The sequence below is a fragment of the Ailuropoda melanoleuca genome, chromosome 13 (assembly GCF_002007445.2).
Source record: "Ailuropoda melanoleuca isolate Jingjing chromosome 13, ASM200744v2, whole genome shotgun sequence".
In the NCBI taxonomy this organism is placed as follows: Eukaryota; Metazoa; Chordata; class Mammalia; order Carnivora; family Ursidae; genus Ailuropoda; species Ailuropoda melanoleuca.
The window spans coordinates 60,311,864-60,338,969 of record NC_048230.1 but is presented as its reverse complement, the minus strand read 5'-3'; the positions used below and the strand labels follow the sequence as shown (position 1 = coordinate 60,338,969).

The following is a 27,106-nucleotide window of genomic DNA, read 5'->3' as shown; positions in this document are numbered from 1 at the left end:
GTGGAGGTCTCTGTGGGATCAGAGACTGGCAACTGACATTTAGTGAGCCCTGCTCTGTGCTGGGTGCCATTTAATCATCACAGAGGCCCTGGGAGGGATGGGTATTATTTCAGTTGTATAGGTGAAAAAATGGAAGCTTAGAAAGGTTAAGTCATTTAGAGTCACTCAGCTGAGAAACAGCAGAGCTGAGACTAGAACCTAGGTCTTCTTGGTTCCAAAGCAGGAGTGCCCACAGTTCTGAAAAGGAACTAAGATTAATGGTAGGTGCTCTTGTCGCTCACGATGGGAGGAGGCCACTTTGGGCTGGTGGAACTGAGACCATTCTCCCCGAGCAGGTAACCTCGGTGCATGGGCCTGGAAGGATGGGACGGATTTGCAGGCAGTCTGCTCAGTGGTTGGGAGGTGGCATTCAGAAGCCACACTGCTCAGGTTTGAATCCTGGCTCTCCGTTTACTAGCTTTGTGACCTTGGGCAAATAACATAACTTCTCTGTTGCTTTAGTTCTCTTATCTGTAAAATAGAGACCAAGTATCTGCCTCACATGTCGTGAAGATTAAGTGATATCGTATGTATAACTTTAAATAATGTTTCACACGTATTGAAAGTAGTATGTTGTGGATTTGACAAATCCACAGCTGTTACTGGGCTAGGCAATGGTTTTCAGCTATGTCAGACCCAGTGCCCTTCCTTTTAAACAATATGTATGTTTCTTAATACTCTCACTGCTCTTCTGGATTGAAATTCATAGATAATAAAATCTGTTTATGCCCATAATTTAAAAAGAGTATAATGTGTATGATATAATGATGGCATAAAGATTTATAAAAAAAATGTGTGTCAGTATAGAAATAGGCTTCAGCTTGACTCAACACGCAGACATAGCGAGGTAGTTACATACCTGTACCTAGAGCCATAAATGAGTTTAGAGGTAAGAGCAATAAGAACAGAAACCATTCCATTGAAGCAATACAGGAGAGTGAATGGGTGGACACTAGCGTAACAGTGATGTTAAATAATAACAGACCAGGCTCATTTGTACGTGATAAGAGGAGGGAAATGATCTTACAGATTTTCCAAGTGAAGAGAGAACAAGGAAAATACGATATTCTTGCAAATGAGCTGGGTCTTATTTCTAAGTGTATTGACAGATTCTTTTCCTGCCAGGAGGGGGTATTGATAAAGTTTTATGGAAAAGAAGTTTCTTTTGCAGTCCCACCACATGCTGAGGCATACTTCCAGTCTCTTGAATACTTACAAAGACCTTAGAGACCATATCCTCTGGTGGGTGCTGGGGAATAGAGAACAGGTTGCAAAGAGAAACACTGGGGGCCAATGTCAGAATAAGTTGGGAAGACCCAAAAAGAATTTCCATATGTAACTTCCACAGTGTGGATTTCTTACTGTACTGCCAACACAAATAACCAAAATGTATGGTGGGATTAATATTAAAAAATTCAAGCATTTTTTGTAAATGAAATTCCACACTATCCCTGTGTTTCAAGTGTTTTTGCTGATTGATATTGGTATTTATGTCTCTTACATATTTGTGACCAGGTTTAGTATTTCTGTGATAACTATGCTTTTTTACCAAAATCCTTTTTTTGCTTAAATTAGTAGCTGGAAATGCCAGGTAGCACGTTGTATAGGAAGAACAAGCAGGATGAGTACATTATTCAGTGATATTTAAACAATGTCTTTATGACATTTAAGCATTACCCTCCAGAATCAATCTTCTAAATCACTGGACTTTTTGCTTAAGTCTTGAAAAAAATTTGGAGGATTATTTACTCAAGTGTATATATCCTCTGTGACATTTGAACGATGTGCAGAATGTGCCACGGTTCATGGTTGTGCAGGACCGCTCCACACTTCTAAGGCTTGTGGGTGTCCCTGCCTCCCCTCACATGCCTTCTGTGTTCTCCAAACACTGTGACAACCACGAGCTCCCAGCATGTTTAGAAAACTTCCTCTAGGGGGCGGTACCACCCCGTTGAGAGTCTCAAGATTTGGCAGAGAGAAACAGAGGAGACTTCTGCAGCCAGGCTGAAAAAGATGGGCGAAGCCTGAATGTGCGTCTGGTGAGAGCTATAAAATGAGTGTGGTTTCACAGCTCTCACCCAAAACAGGAAGAGAAAGATGAGGTTCGTGGATTGAGCAGATGTTATCAGGTACCTCCGGGGTGCCAGGCACTGTGTGGGCACCGGTGCCATCGAAACCATCTCCAATGTTGTCTACTTTCTCATTGAAGCACCCATTTGTCAAGAGTGCCAAGGGAGTGTCGATACTGCGGGACTTAATTAACGAGGCCATGGATGTGAAGCTGAAACGCCAGGAAGCCCAGCAGCGGGAGGTGGACCAGGACGACGAGGAGAACTCCGTGAGTGTCAGACCTTGCTGTGGGCCTCACACATTCATGCGAGTTATTGCGTGATTGTCAGGTCGGGTGACATGAGCGGGGGATAACAGAGCGGCCTGGAGCTGAAGACGCCTCTTGCGTGATTACGTCCTGTCCTGGACCCTGCTAAGGGCTTGCTGAGGCTCTGTTCTTCTCACAGTGCCTTCTAAGACACTTGCAAATTTTACTCTGTGGCCCCTCAAATTCACCTTTTTTCTCATTTTTTTTATTCAGAAAAGCGAATGCTTTTTTCATGCCCTTTTGGGGAATCAAGGATCCACGCTAAAATGTAGAATTTTACACTCACAAACTCCCTCACAAGCCTGAGATTCCAAGGGTGTTCACCTCAGCTCCTTAGATCTATGTTGTAAAACTCTTTTTTAAAAATACTTATTTAAGTAATCTCTACACCCAACGTGGGGCTCAAACTCACAACCCCGAGATCAAGAGTCACAGGCTTCTCTGACTGAGCTAGCCAGGCGCCCCTCTGTTATAAAACTCTTATGAAGGAGAGAGGAAGGGGAAAGGGAGACGGTTCTCCTGGGTTAGATATGCTGCTCTTGCCTGGCTGACTTTGTGATCTTCTGTGGTTAAGACTGCTGTCAGTTCTAAGGGGTGTGGGTCTAGAACCCCAGTCAGTGTCAAATCCAGAAATGCTTGCACCGAGATGAATAATAGTAATTCCAAAGACTCAGACCTTTCGATCCAGTCAGGCCTGATTTGAAGCTTGGTCCCCTCACAGGAGGAGGATGAGATGGACTCCGGCACGATGGTTCGAGCAGCGGGTGATGAGATGGGCACCGTCCGGGTAGCCAGCACCGTGAGTGATGGAGCCGGCACTATGATCGAGCACGGGGACACATTGCCGTCACAGCTGGGCACCATGGTGATCAACGCGGAGGATGAGGAAGAGGAAGGGACCATGAAAAGTAAGGCTCTGCTTAAATATACTCCCTCCTCTGACAACCCCCACGCATTCCAGGGAAAACCGGCTCACATAGTCCACTCCACAGGCTGGAGTCATTTTCTGATTGTGCAGGGGTGGGGGGTGCGGGAGGGGAGAGCTGGCCTGAGACGGCAGAGGCAAGAAAGTGTCAGCAATGAGGAAGGACCTTCTTTTGAACCAGAATGGCCACCTCTCATCGGTCATTTCCCCTCCTTTTCTTTGATCCGTGGAGGCAAGCACAGGTATTGTTTTGATGCATAATTCAATGTGTGATGAGATTCTGAGCTATTTACTGTAGATATCTTCAGTCTGTGTTCCGTTTTCTGACAGTCAGTAGTCAGGATGACTGTACAGCTTTGAAAGTCCTATCAGATCCCTTCTAGTTGAATCTCTCCTTCGCTTCTTATCCTGCTCATCCTTTTTGCCCTGTGTCTGCGGCTTGACACTGGGGCTCAGCTCCCATCTCAGGCTACTGTCCTCTCCTATGATCTTCTGTTGTTTCCCTTCCCTTACTCTGTGCATGACAGACCAACTCACAGAGGAAAGGAATTTGGGATACAAATGATAATTGAGTTCTGGACGCACATTGTAGCCTGAGCCTCATGTAGGGTTAAGTCTTTATGATCTGTTATCTTTTTTTTTTCCCTTTTTAAAGTTTAAAGGTACTTCCTTTAAACCAGAGAGTGACAAACTATGGTTCACAGGCCAAATCCGGCCCGCCACTTGGTTTTGGCAATAAAGTTTTATCAGAGCATAGCCATGTGCATTCATTTACATATTGTCTGTGACTGCTTTTGCGCCACAGAGGCAAAGTGAGCGGTTGTGACAGAGTCCGTATGGCCCCCAAAGCCTGAAGTGTTTGTTCTCTGGGTCTTTACAGACAGAAAAAGTTCTCTAAGCCCTGCTCTAGACCCTCTGCTTTGTGATGAATTCATTCCATGAATTTTTTTTTTAAAGATTTTATTTATTTATTTGACAGAGAGAGACAGCCAGCGAGAGAGGGAACACAAGCAGGGGGAGTGGGAGAGGAAGAAGCAGGCTCCCAGTGGAGAAGCCTCTTGTGGGGCTCGATCCAAGAACTCTGGGATCACACCCTGAGCCGAAGGCAGATGCTTAATGACTGTGCCACCCAGGCGCCCCATTCCATGAATTTTTTTTTCAGTGCTGTTTCCCAGGGACTTTGCCAGGTGTTGAAGAAAGAGTCCTTGCCCCAAAGGAACTCACTGTCTTGTGTGGCGGGCAGACCGTTAGTTACACTTCAGTGCGTGAAACAAGTTCTAAAATAGAGGTAGTCTAGGGGCTTGTCAAAGCAGAGTGCAAGAGTATTCAATCTGCATTGGGGATTACGGAAGAATTCCTGGAGGAAAAGGCAGGAAGGTTGGCAATGAGTACAGTGGGTGGAGGTGTTCCAGCAGAGGGAGCAATGTACCCAGAGTCCCAGCGGGCAAGAGAAGGGTAGATCAGTGCAGGGGGACTGCAGTTGGTTTTTCATGACTGGAATGAACAGGTCTAGGCCAGGGGCCCCAGGCAGCCCCCTCTGCTTTTCACCTTTCAGGTCTGTGTGTTTATAATCAACCCTTTGTTTATGAAGAGAAAAGTTTTTCTTTTCCCTTTCTTCTCGTTGGGGGCCAAAGCTCATCATCTGTGTTTGGATTCTGGTCAGAAGGATACAGGTGATAGAAGAGTAGAAGAACTGTTGATGGATGTGTAAATTGGTGTAACTTTTTTGGAAGGTAGTATGCATCAAGAGTTTAAAAGGTTCAAATCTTGGACCCAGTACATTCCACTTCTAGGAATCAGGTCCAAGAAAATAATTGAAAACCGAGACAAATTATATTCAAGAATTTTTCCAAACATCATATTTATAATTGTAAAAAAAAATCTGGATTAATTTAAATGTTTACTAGCAGAGGGTTGGTCAAATAAATTATGATACAACCATAAGAGGGACTATTATGCATACAAAAACATTAGAAATCCTGTTTTGGGGGAATACTTAGTGTGTTAGGCAAATACTTATGTTAAGTGAAAAAAGAAGGAAGCAAAATCATAGGATACTCTGGTTTTACAAAAGTAAGAAGATAAATTATAATGCGTTAATGTGCATAGAGAAAAAAGACTGAAAAAATAAACCCCAAAAAGGCTAGAGGTAAATAAATCATTTATTGAAAGTAGTTATTAGTAGTAGGATTATATATATTTTATTTTATTTTTTAAAGATTTATTAATTTCACAGAAAGAGAGGGCGTGAGCATGAAGGGGGGGCCTTAAAAATGGAAATTTGTAAGAGTTTATAAAAACAGTCACCCGCTAGTCCCTTTAAATTCTTATCTCATTCAGTGTTGTTAGGTATGTTTCATCATTTCATCCCCTGCACTCCAGATCGAAGCACCCTAGAAATGTGTTTGGTGTTACATAAATTATCAAGTGAGTGCTATGTACTAAATTTAGTTTTTCTTTTTTTTTTTTTTTAAGTAGCCAGTGCGATTTGTTAGGAAGGTTTGTTTTGCAGTAAGGAGAGGTGCTGACCTCTAGTCTGTTCATTGACTCTGAGGGCTCTATCTTCTACTTGTTTTAAGGGCTTTAATCATACAGATGATTCTAATCACCGCGTAGTGTAACGAGGCCGGCCCATAACATCTGTTGTGCATGCACAAGTTATGGAAAATCTGCCCTTTTTATTTAAAGAATTAATTTTGTTCCAAATGAAATTTTCCAAATGTATTTAAAGTGCTAATGAATGCAGTGGGTTGTTTGTTCAGTATCTGAGCTTGGAGAGTTTAGCATGTCTAATGAGAAACATGCATCTTTTATTATAGTCATGATGAAAAACTGCTTAAAATCCTCAGCAATCACAGCAGAGTGACACTAAATAAACCCAGTTCACCAGTCATCTGCTACAGGTCTTTTAATTCAGTTTTTGGGCTACAGGTTTGACAGATCTGCCACTTATTTTGAGATCTTTACCACTTACTGTTTTAGGAGTTATTTAAACTTTTCATCATGGGAAATTAAAACGTACGTAATTGCACAGAATAATATCATGAGTGACCCCAGTGGACCTGTCACCCAGTTTCAAACCTGATTAACTCACCGTCCATCATATTTCAGCCTCGCTCAAAGAAAATAAGCTCAGTTAATTTAAAGCACATCTCAGACATCATACCATTTCTTCAGAATTCATTTTAAACATTTAAAGGAGGCTATTTGACTAAGCTTGGCTCAGATGCTATCTCTCTGTGTTGTTTTGGAGAAGTCACTTTCCTTGTACGGGCCTCTGTGCCTTAATCAGTAAAATTAAAGAATTATTAAACTTACGTACTTTCCTTTTCCCTTACAGCTCAAATAGTCCACGTTTATAAAGATTGTATAACTCAGGACTAATAGAGAACTGAAGTTTCTAGAAGTTGAAATCTGTGAAAATAAGTAGGCTTTCATCTAGTGTTGTCTTTGACTTGTGAAATGTTTAATCCTTGAAAATTAAAATTACAACTGTTACCCTCGATAAACTCAACAAAAAAAGACCTATCCCTATAGTTGTTTGCGTTAGTTTCAGAGAACCTCATTTTAGTTTCTAATTTTAAAGAAACTGTAACAAGAAAATTGGAAGGCTCACATACATAATTTGTGGAGGACATCTAGGTCAGAAACTTATATGAAATTTTTGATAATGCTTTTTAACAATTGACTATATTTTACAGATCTTTCTAGAAGTTTATTCCTTGTCTTTGAAAAGTTAGATATTTCATTTGCTCCTAGTCTCATTTACTATATTAAAAATTACTATACCAACAGTATTATAGTAATATGAATAAACTGTTAAAAAAGAAAGTAGTTTACCCTCTCCAGTAAATTATGCCTATTTTTTTTTTTTTAAGATTTTATTTTTGCGAGAGAGAGCGCATGCGTGAGCACGAGCAGGGGGGAAGGGCAGAGGGAGAAGCAGACTCCCTGCTGAGCAAGGAGCCTGATGAGGGTCCTGGGATCATGACCTGAGCTGAAGGCAGACGCTTAACTGACTGAGCCACCCAGGCGCCCAAATAATACCTGTTTTTGACCATGTGCCTAAATGATTCCTATACAGTAATAATTTGCCTAGATATTCTGTTTTCTGATTATTTTCCACTTAATAAGTGTATGCATTTTCCATGTTGCTGCAAAGCCCCTTTTTATATTTATCACACTTAACAATGTTTTTTAATCATTTATCTGTTGCTGGACATTTTGGTTGTTCCTAATTTTTCACTATCATAAAGAACTCTGCAGGGAACATCTTACGTATAAATGTTGCTTCTTTTTAGTATTTCCTAGGCATAGTTTTCAGAAGTATTTGAATGGTTTCCTGTGTATTTGTCACATTATGATGCTGCTGTATTGTCCTCTGAAGCTTGTACCGCTTTACATTCCACGAGGGTAATAGCAGCTATCAGAGCCTTGGTATCTCCCTTTATACCCTCTTCTCCTTTTTATTTCCCATGTTTTAAAAAGTCTCTGTGCTACTCTCTGGGTGTTTTCTCTGGATTTATCTTCTAACTCTGTCATTCCTTTTTTAGCCATATTGAATCAACGGTTTGACCCAGACATTGAGTTTATTTTGTGGAAAAATCTTTTGCTTCCTAGAAGTTTTTTTTTTTTTTTCTTTAAGATTTTATTTATTTGAGAGAGAGAACAAGCATAAGCAGGGAAGGGGCAGAGGGAGAAGCAGAGTCCCCACTGAGTAGGGAGCCTGACTTGGGGCTCAATTCCAGAACCCTGGGATCATGACCTGAGTTGAAGGCAGACGCTTAACTGACTGAGCCACCCCACTTCCTAGAAGTTTTAATTAGTTATTTTTAAATCCGATTTTTCTTCTTTTGTAATGTTCTAGTCTTGTCTTACAAATGTTATTCCTTTATCTCTTTGAATATTATAAATGTCTTTATTTTAAGGTATTTTTTTAAATTAATTTTTTTTGAGAGAGAGGGAACGCGAGCTTGAGCAAGGGGTAGGAGAGAGAGAATCCCAAGAAGGCTCCACGCTCAGTTCAGCAAGCCCTGCCCCCCCCCACCATGTGGGGCTCAATCCACAACCTCGAGATCATGACCTGAGCCAAAACCAAGAGTTGGACACTTAACCAACTAGGCCACCTAGGTGCTCATAAAGTATTTTTTAGATCAGTCTGTTCTCTTGAGTTTTTTGGGTCTAATTTGTGCTGTTTATTGTGTCTTCTCTCTCTCATGCTGTTAGATTTTTTGTGTGTGATTTTTGTTTGTGGGCTTATCTTCAGTGGGAAGTATCTTCTTTGGAGGTCTCTTATGTTTCTTGAGTTGCATAGGTATCCTTGTGGGGGCGTAAGGGGTATTTCATTCCAGTGGAGTCTTAGATTAGTTCTCATTTCTGTAGTGTGCTTGTGGTACAGCCAAAGGAATTACATTTCTAGAAGTTGACTCTTTCCACCCTTCACATGGGCAGAAGCCATTCCTAAGCCATGTCCTTGAGGTTGTGGATAGAGTTTGTCCTGGCTTCTATCTTTGTGCTGGGAAGTGACTTCTAGCTTCCTTTTTATAAACATGTCTTGGCTCCTGTCTTTATCCCAGTTCCTGTTCCCACTTCAGGCTTAAAACTAGTCTCTATGGTTTGGTTTTCCCAGTGGGCCATTCACTTCAGTGCTGTGGGTTCCTTTGTTGCTTTTGCCATTTGCAGTTTCCTGTTGTAGTTTTGAGCACTACAATGTTTCTGTTTTGTTAAGCTTTGAATTTTTGTGTGTTTAGAGCAGGAGGGGGGCCTCCAGTGCTTCCACTCATTCAGTCCTTGAGCTGTCTATAGTGAGGATGTGTCTATACTTTCTGTACCAGGGAAGACTTGATAAATTGCTATTTGCTCATGGTCACATGGCTAGTAAGTGCCAGTGCTGGTAATCTGAAGTCTGGAGTCAATGGTCCTTTCATTCGACTGAACTTCGAGTTTGTTTTGGAAGTCCACCCTTACGTTAATGGGCATTAGACCTAATACAGAACTCAAAATTCATGATTCAGATGGGTGCTAGCTTCTGAGGAGATTCCAGAGATATCTTTTCCTTTTTTCTAGAACCAACTATGTATTATATATAAATTATTTGCTTATTCTGCTCAGGAGGATAGGCATTATAACTGTTAATAATAATCATTATTGATTAGGCCCTTAATATATATCAGGCATTGTGTTTAATCCTTTGCAGGCATTTTGCATATTAATCATTACTTCCATGCTGTGTGGTGAATACAGCCACCTCCCATTTTATAGCAGCAGAAACGAAATTGCAAAGAGATTAGGTAACTTGCTCGTGATCACATAGTGAGTGATAGAAGAGCCGAGGCTTCCAGCCAGATAGGTTTGATTTCAAAACTTACTATGTTGTATTCCACTTCGGCAGAGCCTCTTTATTAAGTGGTCGAGGCTTATGTTCCAGATCACAGTTGGTGAGCCTCAGCCTGCAGTAATGTACCTCTCCTTGCTGGTTGTTTGAATAACTAGTCACTCCACAAGTTTCCCCAGGAGTTCCAGAAGCAAAGGATAGATGGTTCTCCAAGGGGGCCTGCCTCTGGCGATAGGCTTAATGGTGTGTTCCGTCTGAGGAAGAATGTTTTGGTTGTGTATATCTGAACCTACAGTAAAGAATCCAGTTGCAGCTGGAGGGAGGGGATCAGAGTGGGGTGAGATCCGCCTGTCTTACAGGAGACCTCAGGAACATCTGTAGGAACCGTGGAAAACCATGGCCTGTACTACTTTGAAAACTTGTGTTTGGATAAAATACCATTTTGGGGATTTTGGAAGATTTCTTCTATTTGTGTATGTAAGGTTGTTTTTTTTTTTGTTTTGTTTTCTTTTGTTTTAAGATTTTATTTATTTGAGAGAGAGAGACAGAGATAGCGACAGAGAGCACAAGCAGGGAGGAGAGGGAGAAGCAGGCTCCCTGCTAAGCAGGGAGCCTGATGCGGGGCTCAATCCCAGGACCCTGGGATCACAACCTGAGCCAAAGGCAGACGCTTAACTGACTGAGCCACCCAGGCACCCCTGTGTGTTGTGTTTTGTTTTGTTTTGTTTTTTGGTAAGGGCTGTAGAAGAACTTTGCCCCAAGATCTGAAGTGACAGGAGAGGTTGTTCTAGGTCAGTGTTAGGATTGTTGTCTTTCTCTGGACCAGCAGAGGGAGCTCTGTAACAGATCATGGTTGGAAAGGTGTGTGCCTGCCCCTCTCTCTCTCTCTCTCTCTCTCTCTCCCCCCAACCCCCAACTGCGTTCACAAATCCCCTTTCTGTGGTAGGCCTTATTCTCCATCAAGACTGTCGTTTATTTATTTTAAAATCTATTTTAAGTAAGCACAGTAACACTAGGACAGTGTCTTTATTTTATTTAGGTAGGAAATTGGATACCTCATACTTGGCGAAGTTCAAATAAGACTGAAGTCTGCCAAAACGTCTCAAAATAGTTTAAACTTTTCCTCTCTCTTCCCGGATTTCTCAGTAGACCTTCACCAGAACTGATGCTTTCTTTCTGCAGCACGGTACTGTGGATATAGTTTTGCAACCATCATCAGCTAAAATGGCTAACCAAGGAATTAAATGAAGTTTTTAAAACAAAACTTAAAATTCTGGTGTAGAGCTGACTTGGGTAATGTTACTTATGTATCAAAGAAAATCTTAATAATGGCAGCCTCTAATTTTCACCTAATCTGTTTCCACATTGACTATACAGAAGTCACTCTTACTTCTTTCTTTTGATCCTTATATATTTTTCTTTCTTACTAAGACCTCCAGCACAGTGTTGAATAGTAGAGGTGGTAGTGGGCATTCTTGTTTAAAAGGCTTGAGTCTGGGGCGCCTGGGTGGCACAGCGGTTGGGCATCTGCCTTTGGCTCAGGGCGTGATCCCGGCGTTATGGGATCGAGCCCCACATCAGGCTCCTCTGCTGTGAGCCTGCTTCTTCCTCTCCTACTCCCCCTGCTTGTGTTCCCTCTCTCGCTGGCTGTCTCTATCTCTGTCAAATAAATAAATAAAANAAAAAAAAAAAAAAAGGCTTGAGTCCGTGCCATCAATCTTTCCGTCTTCCAGGGACACCTAGGTGGCTCAGTTGGTTAAGTGTCTGCCTTAGGCTCAGGTCATGATCCCAGGGTCCTGGGATTGAGTCCCACATTGGGCTCCTTGCTCCATGGGGAGCCTCCTTCTTCCTCTCCCTTTGCCCTTCCCTCTGCTTGTGCGCGCACGTGTGTGCTCTCTCTTTCTGTCAAAATAAATAAAATCTTAAAAAAAAATTCTTTCCGTCTTCCAGTTGCCCAGGTTCTGACTTAAGCCTTTCAAATTAGACTCTGTGAAAGGGAGTAAGTGGGTGATTTCTATTTAAAACTTGCACACATTGAGAAATTTCCAATTTTTATTCTAGAGCAATGGCCACATTCATCTCTTAGAAATAGAATTTTAAAGCATGTGGCCTACTTAGGTTAGGACAACTCAAGAGCACGGTTTGGGCAAATTCCTGTGATAGTATTATGTGGTGAAAACACTGCGTATTTGTAGTCCCCCAGAAATTCCTAAGTCTCATGAAGGCCCCATTGTTGCCATAAGTTTCCTTATGTAAAAACCAAAGCCCCAGGCTCTTGTTGAAATGATTGTATTTCAACACCATCCATCAGATATTAATTTCAGAGCTGCAGAAGATGGAAATTCTTGACTCAAAGCCTATTTTCTTGACACCTGCATTTGTTTGGAGGGGATTGTTAAAACGTTGCCTCCCTTGTGTGTTCCCTATTTCATTCTCCCTGACTCTGGTGATAGCATTTTGTGAGGATGGTAAATAGTACATAAAGCACTGCAGGTACTTTAACACTTCTGTTACCACAATAGCCATATCCAATTTCTGATGCCTTCAGGATATTTAAAACTATTGTTGGAGAATATTAAGTGTCCGTGTGTGTCTTTGCCACTCACAGCAGTGTCTGAGTTTCACAGGCATTGGTATAGTTTTACATATCAAAGCTAAAACTGAAAACATTTCGTTTTGTTAGAAATGTATCTCTTAGTAAGGGTAGGAGAAAGAAAAAGGGCTTGTGGAAAGAACATTAATTTTTGGAGTTAGTGTCTTTGCTTTGAAACTCGCTCAGAATCTTATAATAAACTTCGTTCCACCTTGGCAAGTTACTTCCTTTTCTTTGAGCCTCAGTTTCCTAGTCTGGAAAAATGGGGCATAAAAGTTCCTACTTTGTAGTGCTGTTAAGATGATATGAGATAATATATGTAAAATACTGAGCCTGTAAATGCTTAAAAATGGTAAGTAATATAATTTCATGAGTCTCTTAATGAACGACAGTGACTTTTTAATTGGACCTAAATATTCCTTCAACCAAGGCTGCTTTTCTCATCCTAATTCCTATTCTCCTGCTTGTTATGTTTTTTTATGTTATCATTCTTAGTATTAATGGTGTTTTGTAAGTGCCACCTCTTTGCCTGTGCAACTGGCATAAAAATGGTTGAACTCGGGCGCCTGGGTGGCTCAGTCGGTTAAGCATCTGCCTTTGGCTCAGGTCATCATCCCAGGGTCCTAGGAGGGAGTCCCGCATTGGGCTCCTTGCTCAGTGGGAAGCCTGCTTCTCCCTCTGCCTGCCACTCCCCCTGCTTGTTCTCTCTCTCTCTGTCAAATAAATAAATAAAATCTTTAAAAAAATAAAAAGAAAATGGTTGAACTAAAGGAAGATTCCCTGTCAGTTTTAGTAATGTTTTTAAAATGTACTGCGATGAGAGGGAGAGAGTGGCTGTGTGTGTGTCTGTGTTTCACATTCCTTGGCAATAAGCTATAGGTGCTTTGAGAATCTGTTAAATAGCTCAAAATACAAGATGGCAGATTTTAAAGAAGGCCAGACTTTGGATCCACCTGAGCCTTCCTTTGTTTTTGTTTTTTTTTTTAAGATTTTATTTATTTATTTGACAGAGATAGAGACAGCCAGTTAGAGAAGGAACACAAGCAGGGGGAGTGGGAGAGGAAGAAGCAGGCTCATAGTGGAGGAGCCTGATGTGGGACTCGATCCCAGGACTCCGGGATCACGCCCTGGGCCAAAGGCAGACGCTGAACTGCTGTGCCACCCAGGCGCCCCTGAGCCTTCCTTTGTTAAGTTTCAAACTGTTATCTCAATACTGTGGCATTTATTACTGAATGGATTTTTTTCTCTTCCCTAAAGATAATCGCTGTGGTTCGCTGCGTTTATCAGAAGCTTTCTGCTGGGGTGGGATTTACAGTAGAAGAGCAGGCTTTTGGTCCTTAGGCTTATCTCACAATTGCACAAATAATTCAAGGTCATCCTGCCAGAGTGGAAACTAAATCCTAATTGTTTGTGCAGTTTTTCTAATTGTGTCCAGATGTTGGGCTCAATTTTATGTTTGGAAACCATTAACATTCTTGATTTTCTGGGATGAGCCAAAAAGCACAGACACGTGGTGCCTGAAAATTCATTCGAAACACCCTGCCAGACCACATATTAGGATATGAAAGTACCAGATCTCAGTGTGACTTGGGTGAAGGGCTCAAGGCCTATATTTTTGGGAAGATAAGGTGCTGCATTGTAGTTAAATTGGTAGAAGGAGAGCCAAGAATAGCCGTGGGGGGACTGTATTTTCCAAGGGAGAGCGGTAGCACGAAAGTGATGAAGAACAGGGAGAATGAGTCCTAGAAGATACGCTTTGGCTCTGATGCCTCAGAGGCAGATAAATCAGTCGTGACTGGTGAGGGGAATGTATTTGTCTGGTGCTCTGAGCTGTTCTGACCTGCGTACTCTGGTTCAGCAAAGGAATGGAGATACATTTTGATCAACTTAAATGGCTCTACATAGAGAAAGTAGGCTATTCCCTTAAGTGTCTATGCTGTAAAAAATATCTAGTTGGAATCAGTATTTGTTAATAGTAAATATCTAACACCAACCAAAAAGTATTGATTAGGTAGTCACTTGTGTCATTACTGTGTAGTGTACAAAAACCAAATGAGGCATTGGCTGCTGACCAGGAATTTATGGGTTTAAGGTGACATTTGTCACTACCGTTACCTAATATTTACAGAGTGCCTTTGTACTGTAACTGTTCTTTGTAATTCCTTATATGTCTGGGACATTACCGTGGATGCTGCACATAGTGCTGTTTGACGTTGATATAACTTAGTTGAGAATATAGGATCTCTACATATGAAGGTAATATAACATTAGACCAAGTGCTGGGTCAGTGGTACAGACAAGTATTAAAGGTTTTGTGAGAAAGAAGGCAAGGATTGGATGTGCAGAAAGCCAGGGGGAGGCTATTTTAGTAGGTGCAAAGTCAGAAACATAAACGTATATATTGAATATTCAGTTTGGCTGAAGTGGGTTTTGACTGGGTATCGAAGGACCTTGAATGCCATACTAAGTTTCAACTTGATTCTTTCGGTCATAGGGTAATATAAAGACATTTTGATCAGAAAAGTGGTAGAACATGGTGGTTTTTTAGGAGAGTCAGTGGGATGATGTGGAGTTTGAAAAGGCCAGAAAAGGAAAGACCAATTAGGAAATGTTTGCAATAACCAAGGTATGGATCGTTTTCAATTGTCGACCTTCTATATCTTTTTAGATGTGCTACCTCCATTGCTCTAGTTAGTAAGCCTTGAAATTTGGATTTAGATCTGTTTGAATAGATATGCGGGTGCTCACCAGACTTAAAGAAGTAAGTACCACTGCCCAGATGTCACGTCGATTTACATAGAGGCAGTTGCCAAAGTTGGTTAACTGGAGAGTTATTCTAGTTGGCCTCCAGGGAATCCTATAACTTGTGATTCCAGCAGTTCTTAGTGGTTTCAAAGAACATTCAAAGGAATATTTATGACCAGACATAGAAACTTGGATAATAACTTGTGTAATGAAATGAGTTATTATGTGGAAAGCACTTGGGTGCCCCGTAACAAAAACAAAAACCACACAAAAAACAAAGTCTAATAAAGGTTAGATTAAAAATCAAAACAAACAACCCTCTGATAAGGCATGTTATTCCAAGCCAGAAGAAAACGTGTGAGGGATTATTCAAGTTTTTTCTTCCAAATATTCATATATGAAACAGAAGAAAATATAGGCCCTGCCTACTTCTCTAATTTTAAACAAAATTAAGGTAGAAAAGAGTTCTTACTGTGGAAATTGAGGACAGAGTAGTGACCATTATGGCTTACTTAGTGACAGTCTTATAAAAATGAACATAAACATGAAAGGACATAAAGTTGTACGTCTAGGAAGTGGTCATTCCGAAGGAAAAGACGGGCTTCAGTCTTTGGTCAGGCTCTTTCCCAGTTATGACTACCCTAGCATTGTGTCATAACTCGTATGAATCCAGAAACCAAAGTAGATTGTAGAGGAAAGAGGTTCTTCTTTTTTAAAAATTGAGTTATTGATCTATAACTCACATACCATATAATTGACTCATTTAAAGTATACAGTTCAGTGGATTTTAGTATGTTTACAGAGTTGTACAACCATCACCACAGTCTTTTTTTTTTTTTAACTTTTTTTATTTTTACATTTTATTTATTTGTCAGAGAGAGCACAAGTAGGGGGAGCGGCAGGCAGAACAGGCAGAGGGAGAAGCAGGCTCCCCACTGAGCAAGAAGCCCAATGCGGGACTCGATCCCAGGACTCTGGGATCATGACTTGAGCCGAAGGCAGCCACTTAACTGACTGAGCCACGCAGGCATCCTGCATCACCACAATCTAATTTTTAAAAGTGTATTTTTAAATTGAGATATAATTCACAAAAAAGAGAGCTATAATTCACCTGTCATAAAATTCACCATTTTAAAGTAATACAGTTCTGTGGGGTTTTAGTGTATTAACAGGGTTGTATGGTCATAGCCACTGTTGAATTCCAGGCATTTTCTTCATGCCCCCCAAAAACCCATAGTCCTATTAGCAGTCACTTCTTGTTACCCGCCCCCCTCTCCCCAGGCAACCACTCGTCTGCTTTCTGTCTCTGTGGGTTTGCCTATTCTGGAATCAAAATGTGGCCTTTGTGTTTAGCTTCTTCCACTTAATGTTTTCAGGGTTTATCCATGTTGTGGCATCTGTTAGGACTTCATTCCTTTTTGTGGTTCAATAATTCCATTGTGCGGATAATACCCTGTTCTGCCGACACTCTAATTTTAGAGAATTCTGGTCGCCACCAGAAGAAACTCCGTATCTGTTAGCAGTGACTTGCCATCCCACCCACTCACCCCCCAGGCCTAGGCGACTCCTAATCTACTTTCTGGCTCTTTTCACTTAGCGTAATACTTTCAGGGTTCACCCATGTTGTAGTACGTGTGAGTACTTCATTCCTTTTCATTGTGGAATAATATTCCATTGTGTGGCTATTACCATATTTTATTTTTCCATTCTTCAGCTGATGGACATTGGGTTGTTGGGTCCTTCTGTTTTTATATAGCATTTTTCAAAGAAAAGTGAATATAGGATACAGTTGCTTATGACTTCATCCCTGGCCTGTGAGCTTAGACAGATTGTCCATTGAGCTTGCTGTATGCTGCTTGCAAAGAAAAATGGGTTAGTCATAGTATAGGAATTCATGCATTTCCTGTACTAGATAAAAGACTCAGAGCAAGAGATGGCTGTTTGGAAAGTTTGACTTTTCTGCTTAGTCCATTCTCCCTATGGCTTCAGGTTTCTGGCCTTATCATTTAGCTGAACGTCTTCATTTCCTGGGATACATCTGAAAAAATACCCTAGCTCACATGGAAACAAAAAGCCCACCAGCCAGCCAAAGCCCTGGGGATAGCATTGCCTTTAATCACCTTGGACTGATTCTCTCATGCTTTTCAATACGGACAGGCTGTTGTCCAGCACACTTGATCATCTAGCCCAGGAGTGCCAAAAGAAAAGTTCGAAGATAAGGTTCCTGGGAAAATTCCATTCCCCCACTCTTTCTACACTCAACTTAGTGGCAGTTCTGACATGTCAGGAGTTTTCATTTTGATTTCAGAGAATTTGCAGTATGAGATGCAGCTCACCAAACCTAAAATCTGATGATCAGTGTTCACGTCCTGTCCTTGTTGGTAACTAGCTACATAATCTTAGGCAGATTTCTCATCTATAAGGTAGAAATAATAACACAAATCTCTAAAGATTTGAGGGTTAAGTGATGTGGTGCATCGTCTAGTACTTGGGTGCCTAATAAGTGCAGGTCCTCCTCCCTCAGTCCTTCATTTATATGGTGTTCATGAAGTTTGGATGGGAGCATCATGCGGAAATTCCTAGTAAAAAGCCTGAAACTTAGAAAGTATTCAGTAAACCGTAGTTGACTTTGAACTTGAGTTCTCAAAGAACAGAATTCTTTATAGATGCAGAGTGGTGTGTGTGGTGGGGGTTGGAGAGAGAGAAACTAACCATCTCAGTTAGTTTCTACTTCATAACAAACCACTTCAAACCTAGTGGTCTTACTATGCAGCACTGGTGGTATAGTGATGAACGTAGCTGCCTTCCCAAGCTTAGTGTCAGCTGCCGTGATGGCGGCCGGTGTTGGCTGATGCATGACGACCTCAACTAGGATAGTCTGTTGACTGGGGCCTCACGCTACATGGTTTTTTGCCATCCGTCAGTCTCACTCAGGTTTATTTACATGGCAGTAGGATGGGCAAGCACTTCTCAAGTCCCTGCTTACAGGGTTTTTGCTGTTGTTTCAGTGGCCAAAGTGAGTTCCATGGCCAAGCGCAGAGTCCTTGTGGGAGGGCGCTAATAATGGGCAAGGATACCAAGGATACTGGGCAGAAACGATCATGGCCATTTTTTTTTTTAAAGATTTTATTTATTTATTTGACAGAGAGAGAGACAGCCAGCGAGAGAGGGAACACAAGCAAGGGGAGTGGGAGGGGAAGAAGCAGGCTCCCAGCGCAGGAGCCTGATGTGGGGCTTGATCCCAGGACTCTGGGATCACGCCCTGAGCCGAAGGCAGTCGCCCAACGACTGAGCCACCCTGGCGCCCCGATCATGGCCATTTTTTGCAAACATTTTATCTGAGATGTTAATCATTACACTAATGCAGTTATGGTTATTGAGAATTCTTAGTCTATAAAATCAGAGTGAGAACAGGTGCTATAACTTAATTACAGTGTTTCTAAGAAAATGTTGGTCACAGCAGGAGCACTTACTGCTCTGTATAAACTTAATCCAAGAAGCACTCTAACACATAAAGAAAGAATATTGTGATATAGGCAGTTAATTTCTGGAATCACTAAACACAGGAATCACAAATAGACCTTTTTTTTTTTTTAATGCTTGCTGATTCTTGCCAGTTGAGTTGGCTTCTCCTACCAGTGGATTCATTCATGTCTTCAGCTTTAGTTATATAAAACATTTTTATGACCAGCATCTCTAGGTGATATCTTTATTACAATTTGAGCCAAGAAAAATGTGGTCACCTCTTCCATCTGTTTTAAGAAAGACTTCCCTGCTCCTTCACTCCTTCTAAAATAACCCCACTAACAACAACAACAAAACTCAAAGAGTCAGAGATAGTCTTGTCACAAGTATTTTGTTAAGTCCTAACTGTTTTGCTTTGGTCTGGTCTTTGGTTTATGCCCATACACATCTCAGTTGTGGCATATTTTATTTATTTATTAAAGGTTTTTTTTACTTATTCGAAAGAAAGAGAGCACGTGTAAGCAAGGGGAGGAGTAGAGGGAGAGGGACAAGCAGACTCTGTGCTGAGTACAGAAGCCCAACGTGGGGCTCGACGCGGGGCTTGAGCCCAGGACCCTGAGATCATGACCTGAGCTGAAGCTAAGAGTCAGATGCTCAATGGACTGAGCCACCAGGTGCCCCTGTGGCATAGTTTAGATTAGAGGTTATCAAGTGTCATGATCCCTCTGGAGGTAAGAACCGTTTTTCAGTGGTTATTGGTAACTGAGCATAAATATGTTTTCATAAGCTACTGCCAATTCACAGAATTATGAAATTTTCAGAGCTGCAAAGGGACATAGGAAGTAATGGTCCAGTGGCCTCTTTTTGTAGGTCGGAACCAATGGTTTTCCCAGGATCTTATAGTCAGACCAAAATCTAGATCTTAGAACCGTGGGATAGGGATTTTTTAGTGTTGTTTCCAAAATGAACTTTAGCTTTTTTGTAATCTGTTACATGAGAGCATTTAATCATTTGACTCTAATGACACTTTGTATACATGTGTGAATTTTACTTCCAGCTCATATTTGAATGTGTGATTAGATCAAAACTCTCTTTTTACAAAATTCTGTCTAGTTTTTGGAGCTTTGGTCTCTAATAAATATCAGCTCTAATCAAGTCCCTGGTATTAATATCAAAAGATGAAAGCAAAGATGTTTTAGATAGTTTCTTACTTCCGACCCTTAGCTATTGAAAGAGACAAATAATAGTTGGTGATTTACCTTCAAAAATATTAGAAAGTTTCAAGTGACCTCGGAAGGGCTGTTGTCATGAAATAAAAGAAAAAACTCAAATATAAAGGAAGCAGGTGTTTCGTTTCCTCATCTAAACAGTTTTAGAAGTTAGACAAATGATTATACTCTGGCTTAACAAACATTCCTTTGTTTTTTATGATTTGGTTTAGAATTTGGCCACAGAAAGGTTATCTTTAATGTCTCATCCCTGGTTTAGAGACTTGAATTTCTAAGATCCGCCTGTATTGCAACTGAAAGGAACAAATGAAACATCATAGAAATATAGAATCCCAGTTGTACGATTTTTATTGTTGGATGTGATGCTTTAAGAAAATAATGTCTTTGTGGTTTTTGTAACAATTCCACAGGAGAACATATTTTAAATTACCTGTTATTTCTATCCAGAGTCGCCATTTTTATTGATGAACTCAATTCAGGCATTTCTCCGCATATATAAAGATGAATGGATAAATAAATATGAAGTGACAGAAGTAATGAGAGGTTGGTGTGTAGTATGTGCAGCTTGCTTTCACACATCGTGTATTTTCTAAGAAAGGAGATAATCTGTGTGTATTTCTTTAAAAAGAGACTATTCTCTTTTGTTCTGATAATACAGTTGTCAAGTGGTATAATCTCCTGACAATACCCTTCTCTCCCAAACCCCTTCACTGTTCGATTATTACTCCGAGCTCATAGATTCTTTTTATTCGGTGAGATCTTTTTGGTGCGGAAAGTGTCCCAGAATTTACCAGTGGGAGCCCCTCAGGGTGGCTCCTGTTTCCTATTGATATATACCCATTAGTTTTTGAGTACTTGCTTGCTTTTGATGGCATAAAAGATGTTCCAGGCCCACTTTGTACTTTTCCTGCCCCAGTCTTGAAGTCAGCTATTTCCCTTAAGAAGCCTTAGTTCCTTTGAGTGGGGGATAGTATTTGTAAACCAACTTCTGAGCACCAGGTGTGCTCATTGATAATGGGGCGTTATTGCTTTAAGGCTTTTTAATGAAAGACGCTTGGAATTTTCTTTTTTAAATTATGAGCTCATGTTCATACCTCCAGTTCAAATACCACACACCTGGATTCTTTTGTACCTTCCCGTTTCATACTTTGATATTCAGCTCCTGCCAGATCCCCTTTGTAGAGCTTGTACTGTTTTGCACGCCAGTTCAGCGAAGGATGAGTGTGCCCATGTCCCCACAGCCTTACCAACAGGTAGGGTGTGGTCAACCTTTTGAATTTCTGCCCTTTTGAAATGTAAGAAATCCCATCTCTCAATAGTTTTGGTTTGAGTTTCTCTTACTGTGTGTGAACCCAAGCATTTTTTTTTTCATGTTTAAGGACTAATCGGATACCTTTGCGTGTATACAGTCGAACAACACGGGTTTGAACTCTGCGGGTCCACTTATAAGCAGATTTTTTCGATAAATACAGTATAGTACTGTAAGTGTATTTTCTTTTCCTTATGATTTTCTTAATTTTTTCTTTTCTCTAGCTTCCTTTATTATAAGAATACAGTATATAATACAACATACAAAATGTGTGTTCATCGACTGTTTATGTTATCAGGCTTCAGTCAACAGTAGGCTATTAATAGTTAAATTTTGGGGGAGTTAGAAGGTATACGTGAATTTCAACTGCATGGGGGTCGATGCCCTAACCCCTGCTTTGTTCAGGGGTCAACTGTACTATCTTTTCAGGTCTTTAGCCCATCTTTCTACCTTTTTTTGGTCTTCTTTTGGTAGATTTCAGGAATTTTGTGTGTGTGCATGCGTGCGCACGTGTGTGTGTGTGTGTGTGTGTGTGTGTGTGGGCACTTATCTGCCTAATACCAGGAACTCTTAAATTTTTTTAAAGAAAATTGTTTAAAAAATTTATTTTCTTTAAAAACATTTATGGTACTGGTTGCAAATATTTTCGTCCAGTTCGCCATTTGTCTTTTGTCTTGGCTTATATGTGTGCTTACTTAATTTTTAAAAATGTATGGTGTTTTCTTCACACAAAAGGCTTTTATTTATCCATTTTTCATTGCATCTGGGTTTCTGTCATAGTCAGAAACCACACCCAGGTTTCGAGTGCATCCACACAAGTTCTCTTATGGTATTTATGGTTACTGTTCTTAGAATCAGAGCTCTTACCCATGTGGAGTTTTCCTGGTTTAAAGTGCAAGGTGTGGATCCAATTCAGTCTTTTTCTAAGTAACTAACTAGCTGTTTAGAAAGCCATTTGGGCTCTCTGTTTTGTTTCAGGACTTTCTGTTCTGTTTGGCCAGTTGGCCTGTCCAGCGGGAGATTCCTTATGAAAGAGCGCTGTCTACTGTCGCCGTTGTATGCTTCCAGAAGGCTCGCTAAATACTCTTGCTGTATGTGTAGGACTGTATATAGGCTTGCTGCCGGGTTGTTTCTGGGCCCAGAGGAGGGGACTGAACAAAAGGACTTGTCAGCAAATCCAAAACACCTCCACTTGGACAAGTTTTATTTTGGTGTAGTTCCTTCAGAACTAGATTGTAAAATAATACCTTAAATTTAACTTAAAAATGAAGTGTGAAAAGCTCTTAATATTGCACCTAGAACGAACAAAACAATACACATTCAGCACATACTCATTGACTGGTCTTAGTAAACACTCTGTTTCATCACTAACAAGTGAGGAGGCAACAGTGAAGTAGGCTTTTGGAAGCATCTGGAAGTGGGCAAATCTGGGATTGGCTGCTCTTGAACTTGGCGGTGGTCAAAGTGAGATGACAAACGTCTGAGAGGCAGTCAGGGTGCCGGCTTGAAGCTGGACCAGGCAGACGTCGGGAGATAAGAGTGCATGGAACAAGGATGTCTGGAGAGACACTCGTCCTGGTCTTTATCTTCTAGACCCCTCTCCACCCACTTCTTAGGGCTCTGCACCTTCTGCTCTTTTTTCCTGATTACTGGGGAAAAGGGCAGTATAAACCCACGTGTTCATGGAAAGCACTGGAAAAAACTTCCATACTTCCCAGTATTAGAATACTAATCAGAACTTCTGTGAAGTAGGTATGTTCAGCTAGCTGGGGTGTTAAGGTGTGCCAGGTAAAATTATTGTTTTCGCCACCAGTTACCAACCAATAACTGCTGTATTCTGCTCCGTTTGCCAACTGCTGCTAATAACTACTGATTCTTTGCTCAGGGATAAGCACCCCCTGCCAGTCTTCCCTGCCACCCTGGCTTGCAAGATCTCAAGTGAGAACTTGAGATCTACTATGAGAGACAAATCCTGTTAACATTTTGGTATATTTTCCTCCACTCTTTTTTTTCCCTATGTATATGATTTTACACAGTTGAGATTATAATCTCTATACTATACTGTATTCTATCTTCAACTTCTAGCCTAATTGTAAGCCATTTGTAAATAGGGTTTTAAACGTTACATGGTATTTCCTGGAGTGGATGGAATATGATTTACTTATATTTGCATTTTTATGCATATTTTTCCTGTTAGTCCAATCAGATCATGAGATTATCAAAGGGAAGTCACCCTACTGTATTATCCCCCTTGCCTACTCCATTAGCTATAGAAAATGTTGTATACATAGACAATAAGTAAATATCTTTGCTTGCTTCTCTATTTTCAGTCTAAATACCGTGGGAACTTTTTGCTATAGGAGACCCACAAAGTACTATTTGCAGCTTACTCAGAGTTGTTACCTCACCCAAATCTCTCCACCCAGAAAAAGGGAGCCCTGGGGAAATATTTGCATGTATTTTAGGGGGCCCATAAAGCCCCTGAAATTCCACGAGAAGCATTTGGAGTGAGCATTTGTGCATTTTCCTGTGGTTTTCACTAGATTCTCGTAGGAGTCCTTATCTAAAGAAAAGCCACTGACACAGAGGCTGAAGCCCATCTGGAGATGGACATATTTATTAAATGTCTCTGAAATCGAAGATACTGTTTTTCACCTTTTATTGTTCTTGGTTTTCAGGAAGGGATGAGACCATGCAGCCTGCCAAACCATCTTTCCTTGAATACTTTGAACAAAAAGAAAAGGAAAATCAGATCAACAGCTTCGGCCAGAGTGTACCTGGTCCCCTGAGGAACTCCTCAGACTGGAAAGTGCCGCAGGATGGAGACTATGAGTTTGTAAGTAGCAGCTGTCGTGTCTGCTGGAGCGGTTATTTGCCACATCGCACACCCACTTCTGTCACTTCACCAAAAGTGCCAGCGCATTTTCTTGTGCAGTGCAAGCCCCTGGCCATGCTGGCAGCTGCTTCCGGGCTGAGGGCCTCGTGAGTTTGAGACGACGTTTTGACTGACGTTTGAGCAGTTCTGGGGCTCCTGATGAGTGGCATCTTCTTTGCTTTAAAAATCCTTGATTCACTTGCCATTCTTCTTTTTGTCGAGCTTGGAGTTGTTAAGGGTAAAAGAAATACTCATCGAATGAGGGGACACTGTCTTTTGTCGTTTATTTGGGATCGTGACTTTAGGAGTTAGACTGGAGGGCGGTTCATGCTGGTTTATAGCGTCTTTGCTGTTTTGCTAACCATTATCCTAATTTTAGGCTCTCTGAGAAGATTACTCTGAATTTTGCCTGAGGTTGAATATTAAATTGTTCCAAAGTTTCTTATGAAAAACTGGGTGTGTTTTTCCTTCCTCTGCAGTGGAACATTCTCCCTTAACCACAGACACTTGTTAATGTTCACAGAGATTTAATGAGTAGAGTCAATAAAAAATTGGGGGGAAAAGTAAGCTAAGGAGTCTGCATTTCTTTTCTGAATATTTTTGGAAAAGAATGTTCTCTTTAGGGATTTTTAACTTTCACACTCCTAAATTCTGTCATGGTTCTGTTGTTGTTTATAAAAGAACTCAGATTGGGCGTCATAACTGGATTCTGGGAGGCCTTTCTAGGCCTGACTTTCCATTCTCCTACTCACTGGCCTCAAGGTAATGACATCCTTCTTCCATAACATAATGTCTGCTGTTGTACAGTAGCAGGAATGCCACAGTTCGTACTGAGGACCAGAATAACTCACCTGAGGCTAGTTAGCTGATGAGTCACTGAAGCCACGATAGAGCCCCGCTTCGCATTTGCTTTATCACGTGTGCATTCGTTTACTTGTTCAGCATCACCTGTTGCTGTCAGCTGGTCATTCACTCAGTTATTAATCAATGCGTGAGATTTGAATCATTTTTGCTGCTCTCTGTTGCCCACATATTTGTCTTCGGCATATTCGTAAGGACAGATTTTCTCAGTTCAGTGAGTATCTAGGCAAGGTGAAATAACTTCTGGGTATCAGATGTCATCATTGTGACAGAAAGCTTCAGAATCCTCAAATTGCATTGCAGATGTTGCTGCTAGGAGAATTCGGACGCTCCCACTTTGCTGGTCATAAAGCCGTGAAAGGCTGTAAACTTAAATCCAGTTTGGCTCATGAATCCTCCAGAAACACACTGTAATCTTTCAGTCTAATGCCAGGGGGGTCAATGCAATAGATGAGGCCGCCCTGCCCTGGAGCTCACAGTGCTGAGGGGAACAGACATTAGGTCAGCTAGTCTATCTGCTCAGGTAATAATGGCTGTTTAAAGAAAAAAAAGCCACAGAAAAGAGATAGTATGAAATAGTATGCCTTGCAGAGCGAGGGGACGTTCAGCTAAGACCTGAATGAAGAGGGTCAACACCTGCAAAGGTCCTGAAGCAGGACGTGGTGGGCTTGTGTCAGAAGAGAATGAAGCCCATCCTGGCTGGAGCAGAGTGACCCAATGGACAGCAGCCCAAATGTAAATGCTTTGGTGATCACAGTATGTGTAAGCACAGTAAAATCCCCTTGAGGGGCCCTTGGGTGGCTCAGTTGGTTAAGCATCTGCCTCCGGCTCAGGTTGTGATCCCAGGGTCCTGGGATTGAGCCCCACATTGGGCTCCCTGCTCAGTGGGGAGTCTGCTTCTCCGTCTCCCTTTACCCCTCTCCCCTGTTGATGCTCGCTTTCTCTCTCTCAAATAAATAAAACATTAAAAAATCACCTTGAGATCAAAATAATAGTCAAAATCCAGCTAAATCTTGTTTGTAAGACATATAACTAAAATAAAGTATCACTGAAAAGTTTAAAATGGAAGAATGGAAAAAGACCCACTGGGCAAAATCCTCCCTAAAAGGAAGTGGGTGAAACAATATTAATATCAGATAAAACTGAATCCAAGACAAAGGACTCTCACATGTGAAAGATACATTTTATATTGCTGGAAGGTGTACTTGGCCTGAAGACCTAAGTTGTGAACTTTTGTAAGCATGTGGACTTCTCCCAAATTGCTAGAAATACAAGCAGCAAAGAGAAAACGGCAGTCGTAGAGGAATGCTTAGTGTTCTCTCAAAAATGGACATTTCAGTTAGATAAAAAAACCAAGAGTTATCACAATTAACAAGACTGATAAAACAGAAGATAGGAACACTTTTCAAGTATCCATGACACTTTTAAAACCTATATGGAATATTCACAAAATCTGTTTTAAAGTGTTGAGAAAGAAATCTCATACAGAAATCACACAGGTCACATTCACTGACTGTAGCATAAGAAAAGTAGAAATTAACAATTAAGTAGCTAAAACCACTTTGTTCCACTTGGAAATGTAAGCGTACATCTTCAAGTATTTGTTTTCAAGATAAAATAGAAATTGTAAACTATTTAGAAATGAATTACAAGTACCCTACAGAATTCAGATCTCTGTAAATTAAACCTATGGGATGCAGCAAAAATGATACTCAGAGGGAGATTTATAGCCTTAAATGATTTTCTTTTTAGAATACAAGAAAGATTGTAACTAAGACAAAATAGGATAAAGATAAACGCAGAATTTAGTGAATTAGGAAGCAAACAACAAAGTCGATTAGTAAAACTAAATGTTGGTTCTTGGAAAGGACCTGACATTTGGCAGAGTCGATCAAGTTGAAAAGGGGGAAGGTCCCAAAATACTTTGAGAGCAAAGCAGAAAGAGTGTTATTAAAGACGGGAATGTTAGAGCCGTAGAGAATATTATTATTTATGATTTGACATCCCTACACTTGAAAACATAGATACCTAGGTGTCAAGACATTGTGCCATCGTTACTTCCTATGTGGAAATGTAAAGTATCCAAGATGTTTTGAACAAGAACAATGAGGTTGGACGTACACCACCAGATGTCAAAACGTACAAAACCACAGCAATGAAAGCATCATGGTAATTGGCACAAGACTAGAACACAGATTAGTGTGTAGAGAACAGTGTCAAGAAACATACCCGTGTATATATAGGAATCTGTGTAATAATAAAATGCAAAGTAATGCAAACTGTGATACCATTTGTGTAAATTTTCTGATAACCACAAAACACGCTACATATTTCTGTATATGTGTGCATATGCG

General features: G+C 40.9%; 1 protein-coding gene across 4 annotated transcripts in view; it reads left to right on the top strand.

The window, feature by feature from the left end:
* The window catches only part of STK4 (serine/threonine kinase 4), an 86,440-nt gene that overhangs the window by 26,150 nt on the left and 33,184 nt on the right, over positions 1-27,106 (top strand). For all 4 annotated transcript variants that reach the window (XM_034640972.1, XM_002917372.4, XM_034640973.1 and 1 more), the window contains 3 exons: positions 2,249-2,377; positions 3,138-3,324; positions 23,695-23,852. In XM_034640972.1, coding sequence (XP_034496863.1) covers positions 2,249-2,377; positions 3,138-3,324; positions 23,695-23,852 — 474 coding nt within the window. The remainder of the gene's footprint in view (positions 1-2,248; positions 2,378-3,137; positions 3,325-23,694; positions 23,853-27,106) is intronic.